Below are 23809 nucleotides of genomic sequence, written 5' to 3' on the forward strand. Positions count from 1 at the left end.
GGTCGCAAGTGGGTGGCTGCATATAAAGGAATCGATTTCTCCATTCCCCCCGCTTCTCCTCCTCTCCCTCCCACAGGCATTCAGTGGCTGGAGGAAGAAAATGGAGAGGTCAGTTCCTCTGTCAGTGTTTCTCAATCTTTTTTCAGTCAGGGCACCCTTGATGATGCTTTTAAGGGGTTAAAACAGGCGGTCAGGAGGCAACATATTGCCTCTTTACCGACTGTCAAATGCCTCTGAAAAGCGATCTGAGCATGGATCACGTTTCAGAAGAACAGCAACCAGTGGCAGCTGGTGCTCAAAATTTGGGGGGGGGGGGGGGGGCGCAAGCAAACTGAAAAATTCTTAAAAAAAAAAAAAACGCATCAATTGCAGCCTCAAGGTGCTCATCAAATGCAGCCACTGTTCCCATCAAACACAGCCCCTGTGCCCATCAAACGCAGGGAGACAAAGAGCACAGCACTGTGCTTTCACTTTGTAATCAATGTGACCAGCTCCCCTCACAGTGCCGATTACATTTCTGCTTAGGATCAGGGAGCTTGTCTCTGCTCCTCCTGTCGAAGTACTGTATACAGGGGGCCCTCAAGGGCCCCCTGCAGCAAGGGGCCCGGTTGCTATGGCAACCTCAGCGACCCCTGTAATTCCTCCACTGTCCCCTGGGGCAAGACCCAGGTCCCCAAACACTTTTTATGACAATAACTTGCATGTTAGTCTTTAACATTAGCACTTTTGATTTTTCACGTTCGAGTCCCATAGACTTTAACGGTGTTCGCGTGTTCGAACAATTTTTTGCATGTTTGCATGTTCTGGATGTGAACTGAACCGGGGGGTGTTCGGCCCATCCCTAGTGGGGAATGGAGGCTCAAGCATGAAGAAGAAGAGGGGGGCCAACTACACAGAGCATCCCCTAGCTACAGAGTGAGGCAGGGCGAAAATTATTTAAAGGCAAACAATTCATGTGTAACATGATAGCCCTGTGTGGATTTCGGTGAGTATCCCTCCAGTGGCAGCTAGTGGTATTGCAGGCTAAGATAACCATTTCACAGCTAGTTTTATGGTCTCAAAGTAAGCTCTTCCCATTCCTCCTCCACCAGACAAGGTTCTCATAGCAAGTAACTGGGGTGGGATTTCCTTGATATCTGGTGGTAGTGGTGAGATATTAGAGTGTGCACACTGTTTATGGTTGTTAACTGAGTCTGGATTGGCAAACTTTGGGCTCTTGTGACAATCTGTCAGCATGCTGTTTGATTTCCAAGGATGTGTGACAGTGATACCCTGTATATTGATTGGCTTTCTTATTTATTTATTATAGGTATTTATATAGCGCCATCAATTTACACAGCTCTTTACATATACACAGTGCCTCGAAAAAGTATTCATATCCCTTGAAATTTTCCACATTTTGTCATGTTACAACCAAAAACATAAATGTATTTTATTGGGATTTTATGTGATAGACCAACACAAAGTGGCAAATAATTGTGATGGCATGTGTATTCAGCCCCTTTACTCTGATACCCCTAACTAAAATCTAATGGAACCAATTGCCTTCAGAAGTCACCTAATTAGTAAATAGAGTCCACCTGTGTGTAATTTAATCTCAGTATAAATACTGGATTTCCAATGTTGATGTGGCTTCAGTCACTCCTATTAGCACTGTACCATATCTGAGGTGTGCTTCTTCCCCACATGAGAGCTGTGATGTCCAGCAACATTCATATAGAAGAGATTTCCCGCACTCAAGGCACTAATACACCTCAAGGGTTTTGTGGGATCCCTGATGTACAGGAAGACAGGACTTCAGTGAGGAACAATTCCCTCACTCAGGACACGGCTTCTGTGAAGCCCCCTCAGAGTTTTGTTAGAGAACCTTAGTGAACAAACAGCATCATGAAGGCCAAGGAACACACCAGACAGGTCAGGGATAAAGTTGTGGAGAAGTTCAAAGCTGGGTTAGGTTATAAAATAATATCCCAAGCTTTGAACATTTCACGGAGCACTGTTCAATCCATCATCAGAAAATGGAAAGAGTATAGCACAACTGCAAACCTACCAAGACATGGCCATCCACGTAAACTGACAGGTCGGGCAAGGAGAGCATTAATCAGAGAATTATCCAAGAGGTCCATGGTGACTCTGCAGCAGCTGAAGAGATCCACAGCTCAGGTGGGAGAATCTGTCCACAGGACAACTATTAGTTGCGGACTCCGCAAATCTGTTCTTTATAGAAGAGTGACAAGAAGAAAGCCATTGTTGAAAGGAAGCCGTAAGAAGTACCTTGCAGTTTGCGAGAAGCCATGTGGGGGACACAGCAAACATGTGGAAGAAGGTGCTCTAGTCAGATGAGACCAAAATTGAACTTTTTGTCCTAAAAGCAAAACGCTATGTGTGGCAGAAAACTAACACTGCACATCACCCAGAACACACCATCCCCACCGTGAAACATTGTGGTGGTAGCATCATGTTGTGATGCTTTTCTTCAGGGGGGACAGGGAAGCTGGTCGGAGTTGATGGGAAGATGGATGGAGCCAAATACGGGCAGTCTTAGAAGAAAACCTGTTATGCCGCGTACACAAGACCGGACTTTCTGGCAGAAAAGGTCAGGCGGAATCATTCCGTCGGACATTCCGATCGTGTGTGGGCTTCATCGTACTTTTTCTTTCAAAAATTCTGACGGATCTAGAAATAGAACATGTTTCAAATTTTTCCAACGGACTCAATTCCTATCGGGAAAACCGTTCGTCTGTATGCTAGTCCGACGGACCAAAAACAACGCAAGGGCAGCTATTGGCTACTGGCTATTGAACTTCCTTTTTCTAATCCCGTCGTACGTCATCGCGTTCTAAACGATCAGACTTTGGTGTGATTGTGTGTAGGCGGCATTAGAGTCTGCAAAAGACTTGAGACTGGGGTGGAGGTTCACCTTCCAGCAACACAATGACCCTAAACATACAGCCAGAGCTACAATGGAATGGTTTAGATCAAAGCATATTCGTGTGTTAGAATTGCCCAGTTAAAGTCCAGACCTAAATCCAATTTGCAAAACTTGAAAATTGCTGCCCACCACAAACAAGTGCCAAGGGTTAGTGGTCACAGGACCACAGGTAAACAATTGAATATAAAGGTAATTTAATGCCACTTTAATAATTAAGCATATGAGAGTAAAGCACTGCTAGAAGTAGCATTTGGACCTGGGGTTATAGGATGCTTTTACATCTACCTTAAAATAGTATTAAGCCCTCAGCATGTAGTTTAACACAAACCAGCCACCTCTCAGAACCCAGAATGGAGCCAGAAATGGGAGAGGAAGACAGAGGAAAGGAGGAAGGACAACAAGGGCCACAGTTGCCAACAAAACAGGATATGGAAAAAATGTTTGCGGCACTAGAGAATTCCCTAAAAGCAGAGATGTCAACACTCCATAAAGATATGGGATATATGTTAAACAGAGTGGAAGAAGTAGAGATCAAAGTAGACCTACATCAAAAAAACATAAAGGAACTAGAGGATGAAATAAAGAAATTAAAACGGGAACAACAGGAACAATCATATAAAATAGAAGAGCAAGAAAATAGAGATAAAAAGAAAAACTTGAGAATACGTGGGTTACCGGAAACAGAACAAGCAGAAAATCTAATAGAAAAAATGAACAATCTCTTCAACCAAATCTTGGGAAAGGAAACAACTAACACAATAGGAATAGAAAGTGTCTTTCGAGTAAAAAAACCTCAAAGGTCTGCAAGGGAAACACCTAGAGATGTAATCGTACGCTTTGAAAAATGGGAAGAAAAAAAAACAGATCTGGATAAACCTAAAGAGGAAAACACAAATAGAGTTTGCGGGAGGTAAATTACAAATATTTCAAGACTTATCTCAAGAAACATTGAAAAGACGACGGATACTAAAGCCATTATTAGAAATCCTCCGGGAGCAAGAAATTCAATACAACTGGGGTTTTCCAGCATGTCTAATAGCAAGGAAAAACGGAATAAGTGCGAGGCTAAGACATGTGGAGGAGATTCCGGACTTTTGCAACAAACTAGAAATCCCCTCCCCAGAACTGGAAAAATACGCAAATAGTCAGGAGCGAATAACGGCAAGAGATGACCTACAGTGGCAAGTAAATTCAAGGATCAGACATCAAGATGTGGACTCTCGAGGAAATTAATATCTGAGAAAATACCACACAACGGTGCAAGGGGCCTTAGAGTGGAAAGGGGGGGGGGGGGGCTGGGGTTGATGGGATGGGAAAAAAAGGAAAGTGAAAGGATTGGTAAAACACAACAAAAATGCAGGGAGAGGGAGACAGGGACTCACGGAGTGGACAGGGGGTCGCCCTATTAGTGCTTAGGCAGGGGGGTAATAGGGTGTCTTACAGAGCTCCGCCTCACAATAAATAGAGCAGAGGGGGCAGAGCGTGCCCCACAAAACAAAGTAAAATGCTCTCAGCTCTAGAGAATATGGGGGTAAAAAACCCATATCAGAAAAAAGGGAGGGGGAGGGTGGGAGGAGGGAGGGGAGGGGGAGGGAGGGTGGGGAGGGAGAGGTCTGAGTCACATGAGTGGTTACATAGGCACACCTATTCTGAGACAAGAGATGAGGAGACCCCGTGCGTCCGCTGGGTGTCCCCTCCATCCGGTCTCCTAGGGGGACCGCGTGGGGGGGAGGGCCGGAGGACGGGCGGGGAAGAAAAGGCACAAGAATGGAAAATGTAAACAGCATAAAAATAATCTCTTACAATGTCCGAGGACTAAATTCCCCAGGGAAGAGAAATATCATCCTCCGAGAACTAGAAAAAAGTAAAGCAGAAATAATTTTCCTACAGGAGATGCATATAACCCAAAACTCAAGTGCCAAAATTTATTCAAGAAACATACCAACATGGTATCAAGGAGACTCGCCAATAAGAAGGGCCAAAGGAGTAGCCATCGGTATAGGGAAAAATGTACGTTTTCTAATAGATCAAAGGAAAATAGACCCGGAGGGTCGATATCTTTTTATTACAGGAACTATACATGGGGTAAAATATACATTGGCCAATGTCTACTGTCCTAATAAGAACCCTAAAAAATATTTGATAGATATAATTAAAATACTAATGGAATTCAAGCAAGGGAAATTAATACTAGCTGGAGACTTCAACTTCAGCATGGATAATAAAATGGACAGTACCTCAAGAGTAAGGGACAAAGAGGTAAATCAACTAAAGAAATTAAAAAGAACATTATATGAACAACAACTAATAGACCCTTGGAGAATTCAGCACCCCAGCACAAAGGACTACACATTCTACTCAACAGTACACAAAATTTACTCCAGATTGGATTACATCATGGTCGAACATAGAAACTTGGAAGAAATAGAAGAAACAAAAATAGGCATAATAACCGCCTCAGATCACAGCCCAGTAATCTTGAGAATGAAAATAAAAGGAGAAGTCCTTGAAAGGGGTCCATGGAGAATCAACGAAACTTTATTAGAAGACAGTGAGACCGAAATAAGCATCATAGAAGAAATTAAAAGATATTTTGAAGAAAACGATACACCAGAAGTATCGAAAGCAACAATATGGGAGGCGCATAAATCTGTTATTAGGGGCAAGTTAATAGCTATAGGGGCAAGAAAAAAACAGGAAAGGAAAACAAACATGCAACAAATAATTAAAGAAATTTATGAATTGGAACGAAAACACAAAAATCAAGTAAACAACAAAATCTTCGGCCTACTATCTCAAAAGAGAGAGCAATTAAAAGACTGGATGGAACAAGAAGAAAGGAAGGACTACAACAGAGTAGTACAAGAAAAATATAAATGGGCTAATAAACCAGGAAAATACCTAGCAAATCTGGTAAAAAAAAAGAAGTCTTTGAATTACATTGAGAAGATCAAAAATGAAAAAGGAGAAGTGGTAAATAAAACCACAGATATAGCGATAACATTTCAAAAATACTTCAGCTCCCTTTATGCAATAAAAGGACAGGAAAGTTGGAAAGAAGCGAATACAAGAACAAAGAAGATACAAGAATATTTAAAAAAAGCAAACTTACCAAAACTAAAAATAGACCAACTAGAAGAATTGGAAAAAAATATTACGCATGAAGAGGTAAAACTGGCATTAAAGGAAACTCCCGTAGGAAAAAGCCCAGGACCAGACGGGTTTACGGTCAAATACTATAAAAAATTTGAAGAACAGCTGACTCCAAAACTATTAGAATATATGAATTCCTTAGGGGAAGATGAAGAAATAAGAAGTGAATCGTTATTAGCTCATATTACAATACTACCAAAAGAAGGGAAAGACAAAGTTAACTGCTCAAGCTACAGGCCAATAGCCCTATTGAACGCTGATACGAAGCTGTACTCCAAGATCCTGGCCACTAGGATAAAAAAACTAATCCCACTGTGGATCAACCCGGACCAAACTGGTTTTGTCCCGGGGAGAGAGGGGCGGGACAACAGCCTAAAATCATTATTGATGTTGCACAAGAAGGTGCAGAATGAGACCCCAGTTCTATTCCTGTCATTGGATGCAGAAAAAGCATTTGACAGGGTAGACTGGGGTTTCATGATGGATACATTGCGGCACTTGGGTATTGGGACAAAAATGATGAAGTGGATAACAAATTTGTATAATGGCCCGACAGCAGTCGTAAAAGTAAACGGTAGACTCTCTCCAAAAATTAAGATGCACAATGGAACACGGCAAGGCTGTCCACTGTCTCCACTATTATATGTATTGGCCTTAGAACCACTATTAGTAACACTCCGCAATAACAAAGAGGTAGAAGGAGCGAAACTAGGAGGAAAAGAGCATAAGATCGCTGCCTACGCGGACGACATCTTGATGTACGTATCCAACCCAAGAGTGTCACTCCCAAACATACTGAAAGAAATTAAAAAATACGGAGAACTGTCAAACTTCAAAATTAATCCAATAAAAACGGAAATATTAAACATAGGTCTAGAGGAAAAGGAAGTTCAGTTTTTACAAAAAGAATTCCCATTCACTTGGGTAAAAGAACTCAATTACCTTGGAATTAAAATAACTCCTAGAGTCGAAAAAATTTATCAGGCAAACTTTATTCCACTGATCAATGAGGTCAAAGAAGAAATGAAAAAGTTAAGAATACAGCCACTTTCATGGATTGGAAGAATAAATATGTTTAAGATGACGATATTACCTAAAATAAATTACAGATTACAGATGTTACCAGTAAAAATCCCGCAGAGCTTTTTTAAAATAATTAAAACAATCCTGCTAAAATACATATGGCTTAATAAAAAACCAAGAATTAAATACACGCTGATCACAAGGAAAAAGGAGCATGGGGGTCTTGCCGTCCCAGATATAAGTAGGTACTATAAAGCCATAGTTTTAACACGAATGTTAGAGTGGACAAATGAGAAAAATGAAAAAAAATGGGTGGAAATGGAAAACACAATAAGTGGAGCCACACTACATAAGAATATTTGGATTCCACGGAAATATAGAATATTGGACACCGACACGCACGAAATAACAAAAAATGTATTTAAAATTTGGGACACCATTCACTTAAAGAATGAATGGAAATATAATTCACCACTATTAGCACTCACAGGATCAAATCTCTTCACCCCTGGGAGGGAAATATTTGAAATTCAAGGAATAGGTAACCCACGACTGAAAGATATCACTAGAAATGGCAAAATAAGAACACGAGTAGAAATAGAGGAAAGGAATGGATGGAAGATGAATGAATGGAATTATATTCAAATAAGGCACCTAGTAAGCACAATACCACACCCACTGAGAGATGAAACAAAATTAACTGCACTGGAAAAGCTATGTAGCAATGAAACACCATTAAAAAACGGAACATCAAAAATTTATAGTATACTGACAGATTTGGAAGCACAAGAAAGACCAGAATATATAAATCAATGGGAAAAAGAAATGAATTTAAAAATAGATAACCAAAAAGTGGAAAAAATGATAGAAATGGGATATAATAAGGCCTGGGACATGAAGACCATAGAAATGAATTATAAACTAGTATCAAGATGGTATATGACCCCAGTAAGAATACACAGATTCCATCAAGATAGAACCTCCTTGTGTTGGAGAAAATGTGGCCAAATAGCAACGATCATACACATATGGTGGGAATGCCCAATAATAATGGAGTACTGGAAGGAAGTGTTAAACAACATAAAGGAAATAACTGGAGAAGAAATAGAACAAAATATTTGGACATGCCTCTTCCATATCTACAATAAACCTAAGAAACAATATAGAAAATCAATAATACCTAACCTCCTGAATGCGGCCAAGGCCTTAATTCCCAAGAATTGGCTAAAAAGTGGAAAACCAGACATTAGAAACTGGCTAAAGGAAATAGATTATCACTACAAAATGGAAGGAGGAGAGAAAGGGGATAATAGTAGATGGGAAAGTTGGAAAAACTACAAAGTCTCGGATATTTATTTAGATAGGATAAAAGAAAGAACAGGTGCAGAGCCAAGTGGATAAATAAATAACATAAAGGAACGGACCAGACACAGGGGAGGGGGAGGGGGGGGTGGGGGGAAATAAGAGGAACTGAGAGAGAATAAGATAATAATAGGGTTTATAATTATAGAAGGCGGTTTGTCGCCGGTTTTTAAAAATATTTAAGAATATCCTAGAAGGGAAAAATAATAAAGATGTGACGGAAACAATCCACAATGATGTGAAAAAGGAGAAGAGATAAAGTTTGACACATAAAGTTGAAATAATGTCTCTCGGAAAATTTTCGCTGAAGTGGAAAAAAAAAAAAAAAACACATTGAGCACAAATTAAACATTCCCTAGTACTTCCAGTTTACAAGTGGTGCCGGCTCCTGCTCTCTCAGTGCTGCTTCCCTAAACCTCCATTTTTCAAAAGAAGACATGGACAGTGCAGTCTCCATCCAGTCTGTTAGCATAAAAAAGGGAAAGAGAAGGTGAGGGCTTTGCCATGATAAGCTAGAGGGCGGTATGTTTCTATTATTGCACACAGTGTAGAGAAGGCAAAACTCTAGTCCCTGCATGCAAGGGTATTTCCACAGGACGCTGAAAGAGAAATGGACTACCCTGAAATAGGAAACCTGGGGCAGTGATCATGGCAATAGATTAAAATGGAACATAGGCAATGATTAAAAGCTAAAGAAGCTGCAAGCAGTAACGGATTAACAACTTCAGCCCCATAAGGTTTTACCCCCTTCAAAGGGCACTGCGTTACTTTGACAATTGCACGGTTGTGCAACGATGTACCCAAGTAAAATTGATATCCTTTTTTTCCCACAAATAGAGCTTTCCTTTGGTGGTATTTGATCACCTCTGCGGTTTTTATTTTTTGCGCTATAAACAAAAAAAAAAAAAAAAAAAGAAGAAGAGCGACAATTTTGAAAAAAAAAAAAAAAAACAATATTTTTTACTTTCTGCTATAATACATATCCAATAAAAAAATTTAAAAAATCTAATTTCTTCATCAATTTAGGCCAATATGTATTGTGCTACATATTTTTGGTAAAAAAAAATCCCAATAAGTGTATATTGATTGGTTTACGCAATAATTATAGCGTCTACAAATAATGGGATATTTTTATGGAATTTTTATTTATTTATTTTTTACCAGCAATGGGGGTGATCAGCGTTTTTTAGCGGGACTGCGACATTGTGGCTGACAAATCAGACACCTGACATTTTTGACACTTTTTTGGGGACCAGTGACACGGATACAGTGATCAGTGCTAAAAATATGCACTGTTACTGTAATAATGACACTGGCAGGGAAGGGGTTAACACCAGGGGCAATCAAAGGGTTAAGTGGGTCCCTAGGGGGTGCTTACTAACTGTGTGGGGATTGCTTTGACTGGGAGAACACAGAGACGCGTGTTCCAGCTTAGTCGGAACACAAGATCTCTATGTTCTCCCCTGTTAACATAGGCAGATCGCCGTACTGCCTCTCTGCCTCCCTGGGGAATGCTCACGGGTGGCCGCTGAATGGCTCCTCCTCCGTTCAATCGGCATGCCGCGAGCGTGTGCCCCCCCGGAGCCTACTGCACGAAGCAGCAGCCGGGCCACCTTGCTGCAGTAAATGCTGCAGATGGTCTGTAAGTGGTTAATTCAGCTACTGAAATTTCTTACACTGAGGGTTTAATATCACTTTAAAGGCTAAGTTCACCTTTGGAACATGTAACATGTTCCAGCTCCTGTATGATCCCCCCTCCCTGTGACAGCAGACAAGGGATCCTCTCCCAGCATCCTGTGGCTTAATTTAAAAACAGCGTGGTGAGCTTTTAATTCATTTATTCTTCCTGCAATTCAGTGACTGCCTGCTCATGTCAGAGGTATGGGCAGACCATGTACTGAGAGTCTGCAGGATCCTGACAATCTGCTGATCAGGGGTGCTATGCTTTACAGGCTCCAGTATATATATAAAAAACATGTGCTGAGCCGGAAGGGTCCTTTAAAGGGTAAGTTCACCTCCTCACCCCCCCCCCCCAGTCCCACTGACCTGGAGCGCTGTGATCACCCGATCTGACACATCGTAAAGCCGCCTCACTTGTCCGGGGCTTAGAAACCCCCTCGGCATAATCTCCAAAACGTACCTCATCAGGAGGTATGTTTAGGAGCATTCTAACTGGTCGGCGCCGTCACATGGGCAGCACCAACAAATCAGAACCCGGGTAGCCCGTCCTGCCACCGTGGACGAAGAGAAAGCCGTGCGGATTTCAAATCCCCCGGCTGGTAAAGCGGTGATGCGATGTGTCAGAACGGATGATTGTTGCTCTCCAGGTTAGCGGGACCAGGAGCGATAGGGACAGGGTCCAACGTAAGTTCACCTTACAGATTTTCTGTAAAGGTGAACTTACACTTTAAGGATAAATCAAGTTCACTTTAACTTTAAAGACCTCCATGACACATATACTTACCTTCCTGCATAAAAAATATATTTTCAGCCATTTAAATTTTTTGATCTATGTCAATTTATTTTTCTTTATTAAGTTATATTTGTTTGTCAGCATGACTGATATACAGTATATACAACACTATACTGTACAATAAAGATAGTAATAGGTAGAAAATACAATACAAGAACCCATAATCAGTTATGCAAACTTACCAGTGAAACAACAGTGTACAGGGTTATATCAATAGTTACATTGGTTACAGTATAACTGTCTTTTACTGGCCGAACGCCTGCATTAGTGAAATTTAGATTCTTCACCAGGTCACTATAACTACAGGGAAACCCACCATGACAAACACCTAGGAGAAAGGAAATCATATATACTGTCATTTTTGTTCAATAAGTTCATTTTTTTTTTAAAGAACAAAATGCTTTCTGCTTTAATGCAATGTAAAAGGGTTAGTTCAACTTAACAGAAAAAATGTAAAGGTGAACTAATACCAGACAACCCCCCCCCCCCCCCCCCAATCTATTCTGGATGATACATCATGGGAGCACAGGATCATAGAGAGAGAGAGAGAGAGAGAGAGAGAGAGAGAGAGAGATCACACAACTCCAAGAGAAACAGCAGAGTGTAACCCTGTGGAGATCTGGAATTTAACACCAACTGGCTGTAAAGACAAAGCCTGAGCAAAAGGATCAGCTATTTTCCACACAGGATCCTCATACAGATGCTCAGGAGCACATGGGCAACACTCAGGAGCACATGGGCAACACTCAGGAGCACATGGGCAACACTCAGGAGCACATGGGCAATCAGGCATTGTACAGTATGACAGAAGCAAATACTCTTACGCACAGGTGTGTCAGCTAGATGATCCCAAGGGTTCAAAAAGGACAATGAATTTCAGCCTTGCTGCTCTCCAGGATGGAATATCCTTGTAGTAAATGATAAGAAAGAAAGAGAGTGCACCAGCCTAGTGCATTATCCTAAGGTATATTTATTAAAACCAAGATTAAAATCTACTCACAAGGGTAGAAAGAAAAAAATAAATAAATAAATAAATCGCACTATTAACAATCACAAGGCGATTGGTCCACTGGTAGCAGTTTCCAGGTCCTAGGAAGAGGACGTACGAACCACTGCTGGCTAACGCATTTCGAAGGTGTCCCTTTTTCTTCAGAGCCTTATCTGTGCTATTCTCTCGCAGCTATTTACACATGTGTCCATCTGTTCATCTGGAAATACTCTCAGATCAGTACTGGAGCCCCTCCCCTAATTGGTGGGAGGGCTAACATAGGGCAGACCTTAACCACATTGTTGTACGTGTATAATGATAGTTTGTCTCTCATATCTTATATTTTATTTCACATGTGTGTGCACACTGGAAGTACATGCACCCGGCAGTAAGCTGATCTGGATCTATTGATGAGTACCGTACATCTAGTTGACCTGGGTATTGTAGATTGCAGATGGAGAATATCAAGTATCATGTATATAGAAAAGATAGCCTTAGCTCTCACCTTCACCCAAAAGGGCCCCCCTGTGAGAACCACAGCTGCTCCAGCGTCCATAGCCGACAGCTCCCATCTGATCACATGTCTCGATATCCCATCCCGGCGGGTGGAACGCACAACGCTCCACTGGGCGGAAGTGCGGTCCTGACGTCACTTCCCGTCAAACACTTCTGTCTGGCTTGGCCCTCTACCTTTTCCTCTGATAATATGGCAGCTATTGTTTACTACTAGACGTCAATCCCGTGCGCCAACGGGCAGTGACGTCAGGACCGCACTTCTGCCCAGTGGATCGCAACTAGGAAGTGACAGCGCGGCGGGTGGTATGGGATATCGAAACATGCGATCAGATGGGAGCTGTCGGCTATGGATGCTGGAGCAGCTGTGGTTCTCACAGGGGGCCCTTTGGGTGAAGGTGAGAGCTAAGGCTATCTTTTCTATATACATGATACTTGATATTCTCCATCTGCAATCTACAATACCCAGGTCAACTAGATGTACGGTACTCATCAATAGATCCAGGTCAGCTTACTGCTGGGTGCATGCACTTCCAGTGTGCACACACATGTGAAATAAAATAAAATAATATAACAAGATAAGATATAAGAGACAAACTATCATTATACACATACAACAATGTGGTTAAGGTCTGCCCTTTGTAAGACCTCCCAACAATTAGGGGAGGGGCTCCAGTACTGATCTGAGAGGAGATTTCCAGATGAACAGATGGACACATGTATAAATAGCTGCAAGAGAATAGCACAGATAAGGCTCTGAAGAAGAAGGGACACCTTCGAAACGCGTTAGCCAGCAGCGGTTCGTACTTCCTCTTCCTAGGACCTGGAAACTGCTACCAGTGGACCAATTGCCTTGTGATTGTTAATAGTGCGATTTTTTTCTTCCTACCCTTGTGAGATTTTAATCTTGGTTTTAATAAATATACCTTAGGATAATGCACTAGGCTGGTGCACACTCTTTCTTTCTTATCGTCGGGCAATCAGGCAAGCCTGGGTTTAGCAGTAGCCAGATGAATCACTGGATTGTGGGATTACAGAGCTCAGCAAGGTTATTTAAAAAACATTGTGATGCTATGGTCAGCGTAGTGTGTGCCCTTTGACTGATGACATCCATTTACTTGCTGTGTCCATACAGGTAAGGATAAGCTCAGCCGTGTTCAGAAGCCGCACGTGCAGAGCCCACCAGGAAGTCGGCACTGCACAGCACTAATCACAAGCAGTGAGACATTTCCCGATCTCTGCAGCTGTGCATCAGGACAATGTCTCACTGCTTGTGATTAGCGCTGTGCAGTGCCAACTTCCTGGCGGGCTCTGCACGTGGGGCTTCCGAACACGCCTGAGCCCATCTTTACATACGGGCTTGTCCTTTCATCAAGGATATTGCTTATTTTTGGACCCTTACATACAGTATATATATTTTTGTATATATTTTTGAGCTTTTTATATATATATATATATATACACACACACATTAATGTCCTCTGTTTCATATAGACACAGTGTGAAATTGTTGGGCTTCTATTGGTCCTTTCTAGTGCTACAGTTTCCTTTGTTTATATAAACTGTCATCTGCTGGAGCTGTCAGTAGTGGACATGCAGTTGTCGGGATCGGATTGTGTCAGTGGGTGTTTTGTTTTTTTTCTCTTTGCGGGCCAATGGATGTAAGGCATCATCGTCATCACTGACAGGGATCTGCATCACTGGATGACATGGCTGATGGTGGATATACATCATGGGACATTTTTTTTTAATAAAGGCTTTGTGTGTGTGAGTTTTTTTTTGTTACTGTTTATATTTTGTCTGAATGAGTAGGGGTACTATGTACTCCTTGCTCATTCACATGGGAGGGGCAGTATCTTGGCGTTCCCTTATTGTTAAAGGAAGTTTCCAGATTCTAAAAATCCCTCTGCCCGCAGACCCTCACAACCACTGGGCCAGGGTTGTGGGGAAGACGCCCTTGTCCTCATCAACAGCTGCATGCTTGGATCAGGGTCTGGTTTCACTCTCTGCGGCTACTGGGGTATGATGGCGCCACCTGTATAGTATTTAGGAGCAGAGTCTTTATAATCTGTGTGATCAGGACAGGATCTCTAACATGCGCTAGTGCCTCCACTCAATTGGGGCTTGTGGATAGCAAGTGAAATCACAATTGAGAAATGTGTCATCCACATAGACAGTAATCCACACAGCATTGTATTTGAAAGTCCATGTATTGCAGAAATAACATTCAGTGAACCATTCAACATAAGGTATTTTCCAAACAGGAACATGAAATCATTATCAGTGTCTATGTATGTCTCAGTGAGGGGAAGCTGCAGCACTTAGTCTTTTCTCTCTCTGCAGGAATCCTTTGTTCTCTCTCCAACATGTGTTCTCTCCTCCACCAACTTACCCAAGCAACCTTGCCATGCATCTGCTCTTCTTAATGACCTCATCCTCAATGCAGAGAGAGAGCATAGCAGCCATATTGGAAAAGGGCAAAACAAACACTGCATAACAGGAGCATACACTTGGTTAATGGGCAAAGAAATGATCACTTCACTACAGTGGTATGGTATTCAGCTGACTTCAATAGGGTTGGGATTTGGCACCCAAGCTTTACTTATGTTTGCTGAACCCAGGGGTGTGTTCAGCTCATCCCTACTTGTGTAAGAGGGCACTTCTCCACTAATAACTAGGGATGAGTCGAACACCCCCCAGTTCGGTTCGCACCAGAACTTGTGAACAGGCAAAACATTTGTGCGAACACGCGAATACCGTTAAAGTCTGTGGGACACGCTCCAGGATGTGTGATGTGCGTGTGAGTGTGTGACGTGTGGAGTGGTGGGCGGGCTCCGTTTCCATGAGGTTCTCAGCAATGTGAGATGCCAGCTCCAGTTGTACCGTCGAATAACTCTCGAACTGTCGAATAACTCTTCCCCGTGGCGGCATCAAGAAACTATTGCTAAGGAGGGGGGGTCGGAACAGATCTCCGAACAAGTGGCAGAGCAGTAGGAGGAGAGAGGAGGATCGTCGGCGGCTCCTAACGCTCGATCAGTATGGTGCAGATCCTTGTATAGAAAGCAGAGCAGTAGGAGGGGTAGTGGATGACCCCCGACCCCTCAGATTCTGGCTCCTGGCTCCTGGCATTTGGCTCCTGGTTCCTGGTTCCCTCGGCTTCTAGGGCTTCTAGGCTTCTGGTTCCTGGCTTTGGGCTCTCGGTGCCTGGCTTCCTCAGTCCCCTGATACCTGGTTCCTGGCTCCCGGTTCCTGCCTCTCTTGGCTCTCCAGGTACCAGTCATCAGCTCTCGGCAGAGACTCTGGATAAATGTTTCCATCTGAGTGATCCTGCGATATAGCAGGCAGAAAACAACAAAACAGTAGGTTCTGTTTTTTTTTTCTTTCTGCATTTTGGACAGAGAAATAAGGGGACAGGTGGGAGAGGAGTAGGCGGAACACAAACTCATAAAGCCAGGCCTTAAGTTGCCCCAGGAAGAGGGGGAAAAGATTGTAAAAAGAGGAGAGAGGAGAGGTGGGGAGTGAGGGAAAACGTGGACTTTTGCCCTTTGTTGAATAGCTGGGATTTTCAGAGCCGTGAGGCTCCCCAAATATTAGGTCTGCATGGCCCCTAATAAACCCCTTGTCAAAGTGCAGATTGTTACCCCTTGCTTCTCTCCCACCTCAATGGCAGCGAAGACATCAGGAAAATCAGTATTAAACCTCCCCCGGAAATAAAATCCCCCCAAGCTGTTGGAATACCAGTAGAAACTCAGACTGAAATAGAGAAATCAGGTAGATCAATTTCCCTCTGCTAAAGATATCATGGAAGCCATTAAAGTAAATAGCAAGGCTCTTACAACAAAAATTGATGCCTTAGCGGTGGATGTCAGCATAATGAGACATGAGTTTGATAAAATACAAGAAAGAATTTCAGCAATGGAAATTCGGGTCTCAAAAGGTGGAAGAAAAATTAAAAACAGATAATAGAGAATGGCATATGTCGAAAAAACAAATCAGAGCTTTGCAGGACAGTGCAATTGATACAGAAAGCCGTTTGAGGAGAAACAACATTCGAATTGTAGCTCTACCCGAGTGAGTGGAAGGAAAAAATCCAATTGAATTTTCAGAGAAATTCTTGATAAGAACATTAGGCTTAACAGACACCCCCCCCCCCCCCCCCCCCCCGTTTATGGTGCTTTTATTGAACTATAGAGATCGAGATCAAATTTTATCGGTGGCCAGGATAAGGACAGACTTACAATATGAAAACGCCAAGTTATCGTTCTTTCCTGATTATCCCCCTGAAATTCAGCAACAAAGAAGAGCCTATACGGAAGTACGGAGAAGGTTGAGAGAGAAGGGGATAAAATTTAGCCTTCTATATCCCAGTAAATTACGGGTGATGGACAGCTCGCACACCCAGTTCTTTGAGACACCAAATCAGAGTGGTTGGACACTAGATAAATCGTGGGGTTTTTTTTTGGGGGGGGGGAGTATATATATATATATATATATATATATTTATATTGACGGCGCTATATAAGTACCTGAAATAAATTTTATATAATATATATATATATATATATATATATATATATATATATATATATAAAAGGATACAATGGTATTGAATAATATATGATTTTTTTTTTTTTTTTTTTGAGTGGGGGATTGCACATAAAAAATAAGTATTAATGGATGGGGTAAAGGGGAGGGGTTTATTAATGTTGATGAAATGACTATGAATGGATTTTTTAAATGTAAGTTGTGAAATGTACAATGTATATGGAAAAAGTAATATAGAACAAAGAATATGGAAAGGGGAGGGGATTATATAGGAAAAGGGGAGGGGATTATAGCAGTGCCAAGGATTTAGAATATTTTTCACACAGATAATTAAAAAATATAGTTTTATTAATACACATAATAAAAAAGCCGTACAAATGTACAAGGGTGCAATATACACAGAGTCACTGTAAAAAACAACACATAAAAATACAGTGGAGACCAGCCAGTGTGTATGAAGGCAGGTCCTAACAGGTAATCAATTCCTACATGTTTCGCCAACTTTGGCTTCCTCGGGGAAAGATGATTACACCTGTGCAATTTTGTAGACTCTAAATAGAAAAGAGAGAGACATATAACAGTATACGCTAATAATGGTATGAAGCAAGAAACAGACAGCACCTGAGTTAAATATATGAGTGTCACAGCAAAGGGTCTGAATACTTAGGACGATGTGATATTTCAGTTTTTAAATCTGCAAAAATGTCAACAATTCTGTGTTTTTCTGTCAATATAGGGTGCTGTGTGTACATTAATGAGGAAAAAAAATGAACTTAAATGATTTTAGCAAATGGCTGCAATATAGCAAAGAGTGAAAAATTTAAGGGGGTTTGAATGTCTACTTTCCAAAATGGGGTCATTGGGGTGGGATTTACTGCCCTGCCATTTTAGCACCTCAAGAAATGAGATAGGCAGTCACAAACTAAAAGTTGCATTAATTCCAGAAAATGTTCCCCCTTGTTTGTAGGCGCTATAAGAGCTGGGCTATTTTCTCCAAAAAAAAAAAAAATCTGCGATTTAAAAAAAAAAACTCGATTCATGATTCAAATCGAGTTTTTTTTTTTTTGATGGACACCGCGCCGGTCTTGAGGAGCTGCGGGCAGGAGTTTTGAGTGGGGACGGAAAGTATTCAGACCCCCTTAAATTTTTCACTCTTTGTTATATTGCAGCCATTTGCTAAAATCATTTAAGTTCATTTTTTTTCCTCATTAATGTGCACACAGCACCCCATATTGACAGAAAAACACAGAATTGTTGACATTTTTGCAGATTTATTAAAAAACAAAAACTGAAATATCACATCGTCCTAAGTATTCAGACCCTTTGCTGTGACACTCATATATTTAACTCAGGTGCTGTCTGTTTCTTCTGATCATCCTTGAGATGGTTCTACACCTTCATTTGAGTCCAGCTGTGTTTGATTATACTGATTGGACTTGATTAGGAAAGCCACACACCTGTCTATACAAGACCTTACAGCTCACAGTGCATGTCAGAGCAAATGAGAATCATGAAGTCAAAAGGAACTGCCTGAAGAGCCCAGAGACAGAATTGTGGCAAGGCACAGATCTGACCAAGGTTACGAAATAATTTTTGCTTCACTTAAGGTCCCTAAGAGCACAGTGGCCTCCATAATCCTTAAATGGAAGACGTTTGGGACAACCAGAACCCTTCCTAGAGCTGGCCGTCTGGCCAAACTGAGCTATCGGGGGAGAAGAGCCTTGGTGAGAGAGGTAAAGAAGAACCCAGAGATTACTGTGGCTGAGCTCCAGAGATGCAGTCGGGAGATGGGAGAAAGTTGTAGAAAGTCAACCATCACTGCAGCCCTCCACCAGTCGGGGGTTTATGGCAGTGTGGCCCGACGAAAGCCTCTCCTCAGTGCAAGACACATGAAAGCCTGCATGGAGTTTGCTAAAAAACACCTGAAGGACTCCAAGATGGTGAGAAATGAGATTCTTTGGTCTGATGAGACCAAGATAGAATATTTTGGCCTTAATTCTAAGAGGTATCTGTGGAGAAAACCAGGCACTGCTCATCACCTGTCCAATACAGTCCCAACAGTGAAGCATGGTGGTGGCAGCATCATGCTGTGGGGGTGTTTTTCAGCTGCAAGGACAGGACGACAGGTTGCAATCGAGGGAAAGATGAATGCAGCCAAGTACAGGGATATATTGGATGAAAACCTTCTCCAGAGTGCTCAGGACCTCAGACTGGGCCGAAGGTTTACCTTCCAACAAAGCAATGACCCTAAGCACACAACTAAAATAACAAAGGAGTGGCTTCACAACAACTCTGTGAGTGTTCTTGAATGGCCAAGCCAGAGCCCTGACTTAAACCCAAATGAGCATCTCTGGAGACACCTAAAAATGGCTGTCCACCAACGTTTACCATCCAACCTGACAGAACTGGAGAGGATCTGCAAGAAGGAATGGCAGAGGATGCCCAAATCCAGGTGTGAAAAACTTGTTGCATCTTTCCCAAAAAGACTCATGGCTGTATTAGATCAAAAGGGGGCTTCTACTAAATACTGAGCAAAGAGTCTGAATACTTAGGACCATATGATATTTCAGTTTTTATTTTTTAATAAATCTGCAAAAATGTCAACAATTCTGTGTTTTTCTGTCATTATGGGGTGCTGTGTGTACATTACTGAGGAAAAAAAATGAACTTAAAAAATGGCTGCAATATAACAAAGAGTGAAAAATTTAAGGGGGTATATATATATATATATATATATATATATATATATATATATATATATTAGAAAAGCCAAAAATAGTTGTTGTGTTATTGTTCTTTCTATTCTCTCTCTATTGTTCTCTCTCTTTTGTTCTGCTCTGTTTCACTGTATTTTATAATTGCAATGTTTTAATGTTACTATGTTTTATCATGTTTACTTTGCAGGTATGTAATTCTTTTATACTTTACTGTTTTTTATTGTTAACCATTATTTTCTTTGTAGGTACGCCATTCAGCTGCAGCACTGATTTATTTATCAAAAAAGAGCATATATGCCAAAGCAAGGGGGCAGGGGTGGAGGGGCGATTTGCTCCTAACATTAGGGGCGGATTGCCCCCATGCTTGGGCATTTTTTTTTTAGGCACAGATTGCAATAAAAAAATAAGTTGTTTTATTTTGTTAATGTTTAATTGTTACCATTGTTTGCTTTTCAGGTATGCCATTCAGCTGCAGCACTGATTTATTTATCTTGACAGCAACAGGGTTTGCTCTCACAATACGTAAATCAGCAACTCCAGCACTGTAGGAGGTGATTTCACCACCACAGATAAAAAAAATGGTGCATGTATGCCCATCATTAAAAGTGGGTGGATGCAGGGTGGTATTCTAATGGTGGGCATACCCACCGACCAATCTCTTTTTCATGCAGCCCACAGGCTTCATGAAAAAAAAGAACATTACAATATATGCCCAACAAGGACCAGCAACGTACTGGTATGTTGCTGGACTTTGAGTGGTTATACGAGAATTATGCCTACAGGTTTAGGTATCATCTTGGTATCGTTCTTTTGAACCAGCGGTCGGCTGTCATGTAAAAGCAATCCTAGCGGCTATTTTGGGAACACCCCCCCCCCGCCGTCTTCCATGGTTTTCTTGGGCTCTCCTGTCCCATCAGGGATCCTGATAATGCAGCCAGTGGTTCCACCAGCTGACCATAGAGCTGATCGGAGACCAGAACGGCTCCAATCATCTCTATAACCTAAGAAACCGGAAGCTATGAGCATTTCATGACTTTGCGGGATATAAACAGCGCCATTGGGAAATTGGGAAAGCATCTTATCACACCGATCTTGGTGTGGTCAGATGCTTTGAGGGCAGAGGAGAGATCTAGAGTCTAATAGACCCCATTTTTTTTTTAAAAAGTACCTGTCACTACCTATTGCTATTATAGGGGATATTTACATTCTCAGTGATGACAATAAAAATGATTAAAAAAAATTAAAGTTACAGTGTAAAAATAAAATAAAAAGCAAACTAAATAATAAAAAACCCCCAAAAAACACCCCTGTCCCCCCGTGCTCGCGCAAAGGCGAACGCAAGGGCTGGTCTTGTGTCATATGTAAACAGCAATTGCACCATGCATGTAAGGTATTGCAGCGAACGTCAGATCGAGGGCAGTAATTTTAGCAGGAGACCTTATCTGTAAATCTAAAGTGGTAACCTGTAAAGGCTTTTAAAGGCCTTTAAAAATGTATGTAATGTTTTTTGCCGCTGCGCGATTGTGCGCAATTTCGAAAAGCATGTCGTGTTTGGTATCTATGTACTCAGGATGAGATCTTCTTTCATATTTTACCAAACATTTGGGAAATATAGTGTGTTTTAGTGCATTAAAATTCAAAAAAGTGTTTTTTTTTCCCAAAAAATTTAGTTTGAAAAATCGCTGCGCAAATATTGTGTGGGAAAAAAAAATTGTAACACTCACCATTTTAATCGGTAGGGCCTTTGCTTTATAAAAATATATAATGTTTGGGGGTTCAAAGTAATTTTCTAGCAAAAAAAAAAAAAATATTTTTTCATGTAAACAAAAAGTGTCAGAAAGGGCTTTGTTTTCAATTTTTTTTCTTTTTTTCACAAAGTTGTCACGAAATGATATATTGTTTAAACATGCCATGAGCATATGTGAAATTACACCCCAAAATATATTCTGCTGCTTCTCCTGAGTACAGTGATACAACATGTGTGGGACTTTTTGGGAGCTTAGCCGCATACAGGACCCTGAAAACCAAGCACTGCCTTCAGGCTTTCTAAGGGCGTAAAATTGTGATTTCACTTCCTCACTACCTATCACAGTTTCGGAGGCCCTGAGATGACAAGATAGCACAAAACCCCCCAAATGACCCCATTTTGGAAAGTAGACATCCCAAGAGCCCTTTCACACTGGGGCGGGTGGGGGTCGACGGTAAAGCGGCGCTATTTTTTGTGCCTCTTTACTGTCGTTTTAGCGGCACTATTCGGCCGCTAGCGGGGCGGTTTTAACCCCGCTAGTGGCTGAAAAAGGGTTATAACCGTCCGCAAAGCGCCGCTGCAGTGGCAGTTTGCTGGTGCTTTGGCGGCCCTGCCCCATTGTTTTCAATGGGCAGGGGCGCTTTAGGAGCGGTATATACACCGCTCCTACAGCGCTGCAAAGATGCGGCTTGCAGGACTTTTTTTACCGTCCTGCAAGCTCACCGCTCCAGTGTGAAAGCCCTCGGGCTTTCACACTGGAGAGACAGGAGAGGCTCTTTACAGGCGCTATGCAGGCGCTATTTTTAGCATTGTACCCCCTGTAAAGCGCCTCAGTGTGAAAGGGCTCCAAGGTATTTGCTAAGAGGCATGGTGAGTATTCTTTTTGCAGCTCTCATTTGTTTTTGAAAATTAAGAAAGAAAAGGAAATTTTTTTTTCCTTTTTCAATTTTCAAAACTTTGTGACAAAAAGCGAGATCTGCAAAATACTTAACATGCCTCTCAGCAAATAACTTGGGGTGTCTACTTTCCAAAATGGGGTCATTGGGGGGGGAGGGTTGCGCTATCTGGGCATTTCATAGCCTCCCAAACTGTGATAGGTAGTGAGGAGTGAATTCAAAAATGTACGCCCTTAGAAAGCCTGAAGGTGGTTCTTGGTTTTTGGGGTCTTGTACGTGGCTAGACTGCCAAAAAGTCTCACACATGTGGTATCCCCACTTGAAAAAAAAAATATTGTAATTTTCCCGAAACTTGTGGCAAAATATAAAATATTCCATGGACTTAACATGCCTCTCAGCAAATAGCTTGGGGTGTCTACTTTACAAAATTGGGTCATTTGGGGGGGGGGGGGTTGTGCTATCTTGGCATTTTATGGCCTTCTGAACTGTGATAGGTAGTGAGGAGTGAAATAAAAAATTTACGCCCTTAGAAAGTCTGAAGGCGATGATTGGTTTTCAGGGTCATGTATGTGGCTAGACTGACAAAAAGTCCCACACATGTGGTATCCCCGTACTCAAGAGAAGCAGCAGAATGTATTTTGGGGTGTCATTTCACATATGCCCATGTCATGTTTGAGCAATATATCATTTCAGTGACAACTTTGTGTAAAAAAAATTTTTTTTTGTAATTTTTCAATCACTTGTGACAAAAAAATAAAATAGTCAATGTGCTTAACATGCCTCTCAGCAAATTCCTTGGGGTGTCTACTTTCCAAAATGGGGTCATTGGGGTGGGATTTACTGCCCTGCCATTTTAGCACCTCAAGAAATGAGATAGGCAGTCACAAACTAAAAGTTGCATTAATTCCAGAAAATGTTCCCCCTTGTTTGTAGGCGCTATAAGAGCTGGGCTATTTTCTCCAAAAAAAAAAAAAATCTGCGATTTAAAAAAAAAAACTCGATTCATGATTCAAATCGAGTTTTTTTTTTTTTGATGGACACCGCGCCGGTCTTGAGGAGCTGCGGGCAGGAGTTTTGAGTGGGGACGGAAAGTATTCAGACCCCCTTAAATTTTTCACTCTTTGTTATATTGCAGCCATTTGCTAAAATCATTTAAGTTCATTTTTTTTCCTCATTAATGTGCACACAGCACCCCATATTGACAGAAAAACACAGAATTGTTGACATTTTTGCAGATTTATTAAAAAACAAAAACTGAAATATCACATCGTCCTAAGTATTCAGACCCTTTGCTGTGACACTCATATATTTAACTCAGGTGCTGTCTGTTTCTTCTGATCATCCTTGAGATGGTTCTACACCTTCATTTGAGTCCAGCTGTGTTTGATTATACTGATTGGACTTGATTAGGAAAGCCACACACCTGTCTATACAAGACCTTACAGCTCACAGTGCATGTC

At 41.6% G+C, this 23809-nt stretch overlaps 1 protein-coding gene across 2 annotated transcripts in view; it reads right to left on the bottom strand.

The window, feature by feature from the left end:
* The window catches only part of LOC141112548 (5-hydroxytryptamine receptor 3A-like), a 129191-nt gene that overhangs the window by 99754 nt on the left and 5628 nt on the right, over nucleotides 1-23809 (bottom strand). For both annotated transcript variants that reach the window (XM_073605467.1, XM_073605468.1), the window contains exon 2: nucleotides 11126-11271. In XM_073605467.1, the coding sequence (XP_073461568.1) occupies nucleotides 11126-11271 (146 nt within the window). The remainder of the gene's footprint in view (nucleotides 1-11125; nucleotides 11272-23809) is intronic.

This window comes from Aquarana catesbeiana, linkage group LG11 (assembly GCF_042186555.1).
Source record: "Aquarana catesbeiana isolate 2022-GZ linkage group LG11, ASM4218655v1, whole genome shotgun sequence".
NCBI lineage: Eukaryota > Metazoa > Chordata > Amphibia > Anura > Ranidae > Aquarana > Aquarana catesbeiana.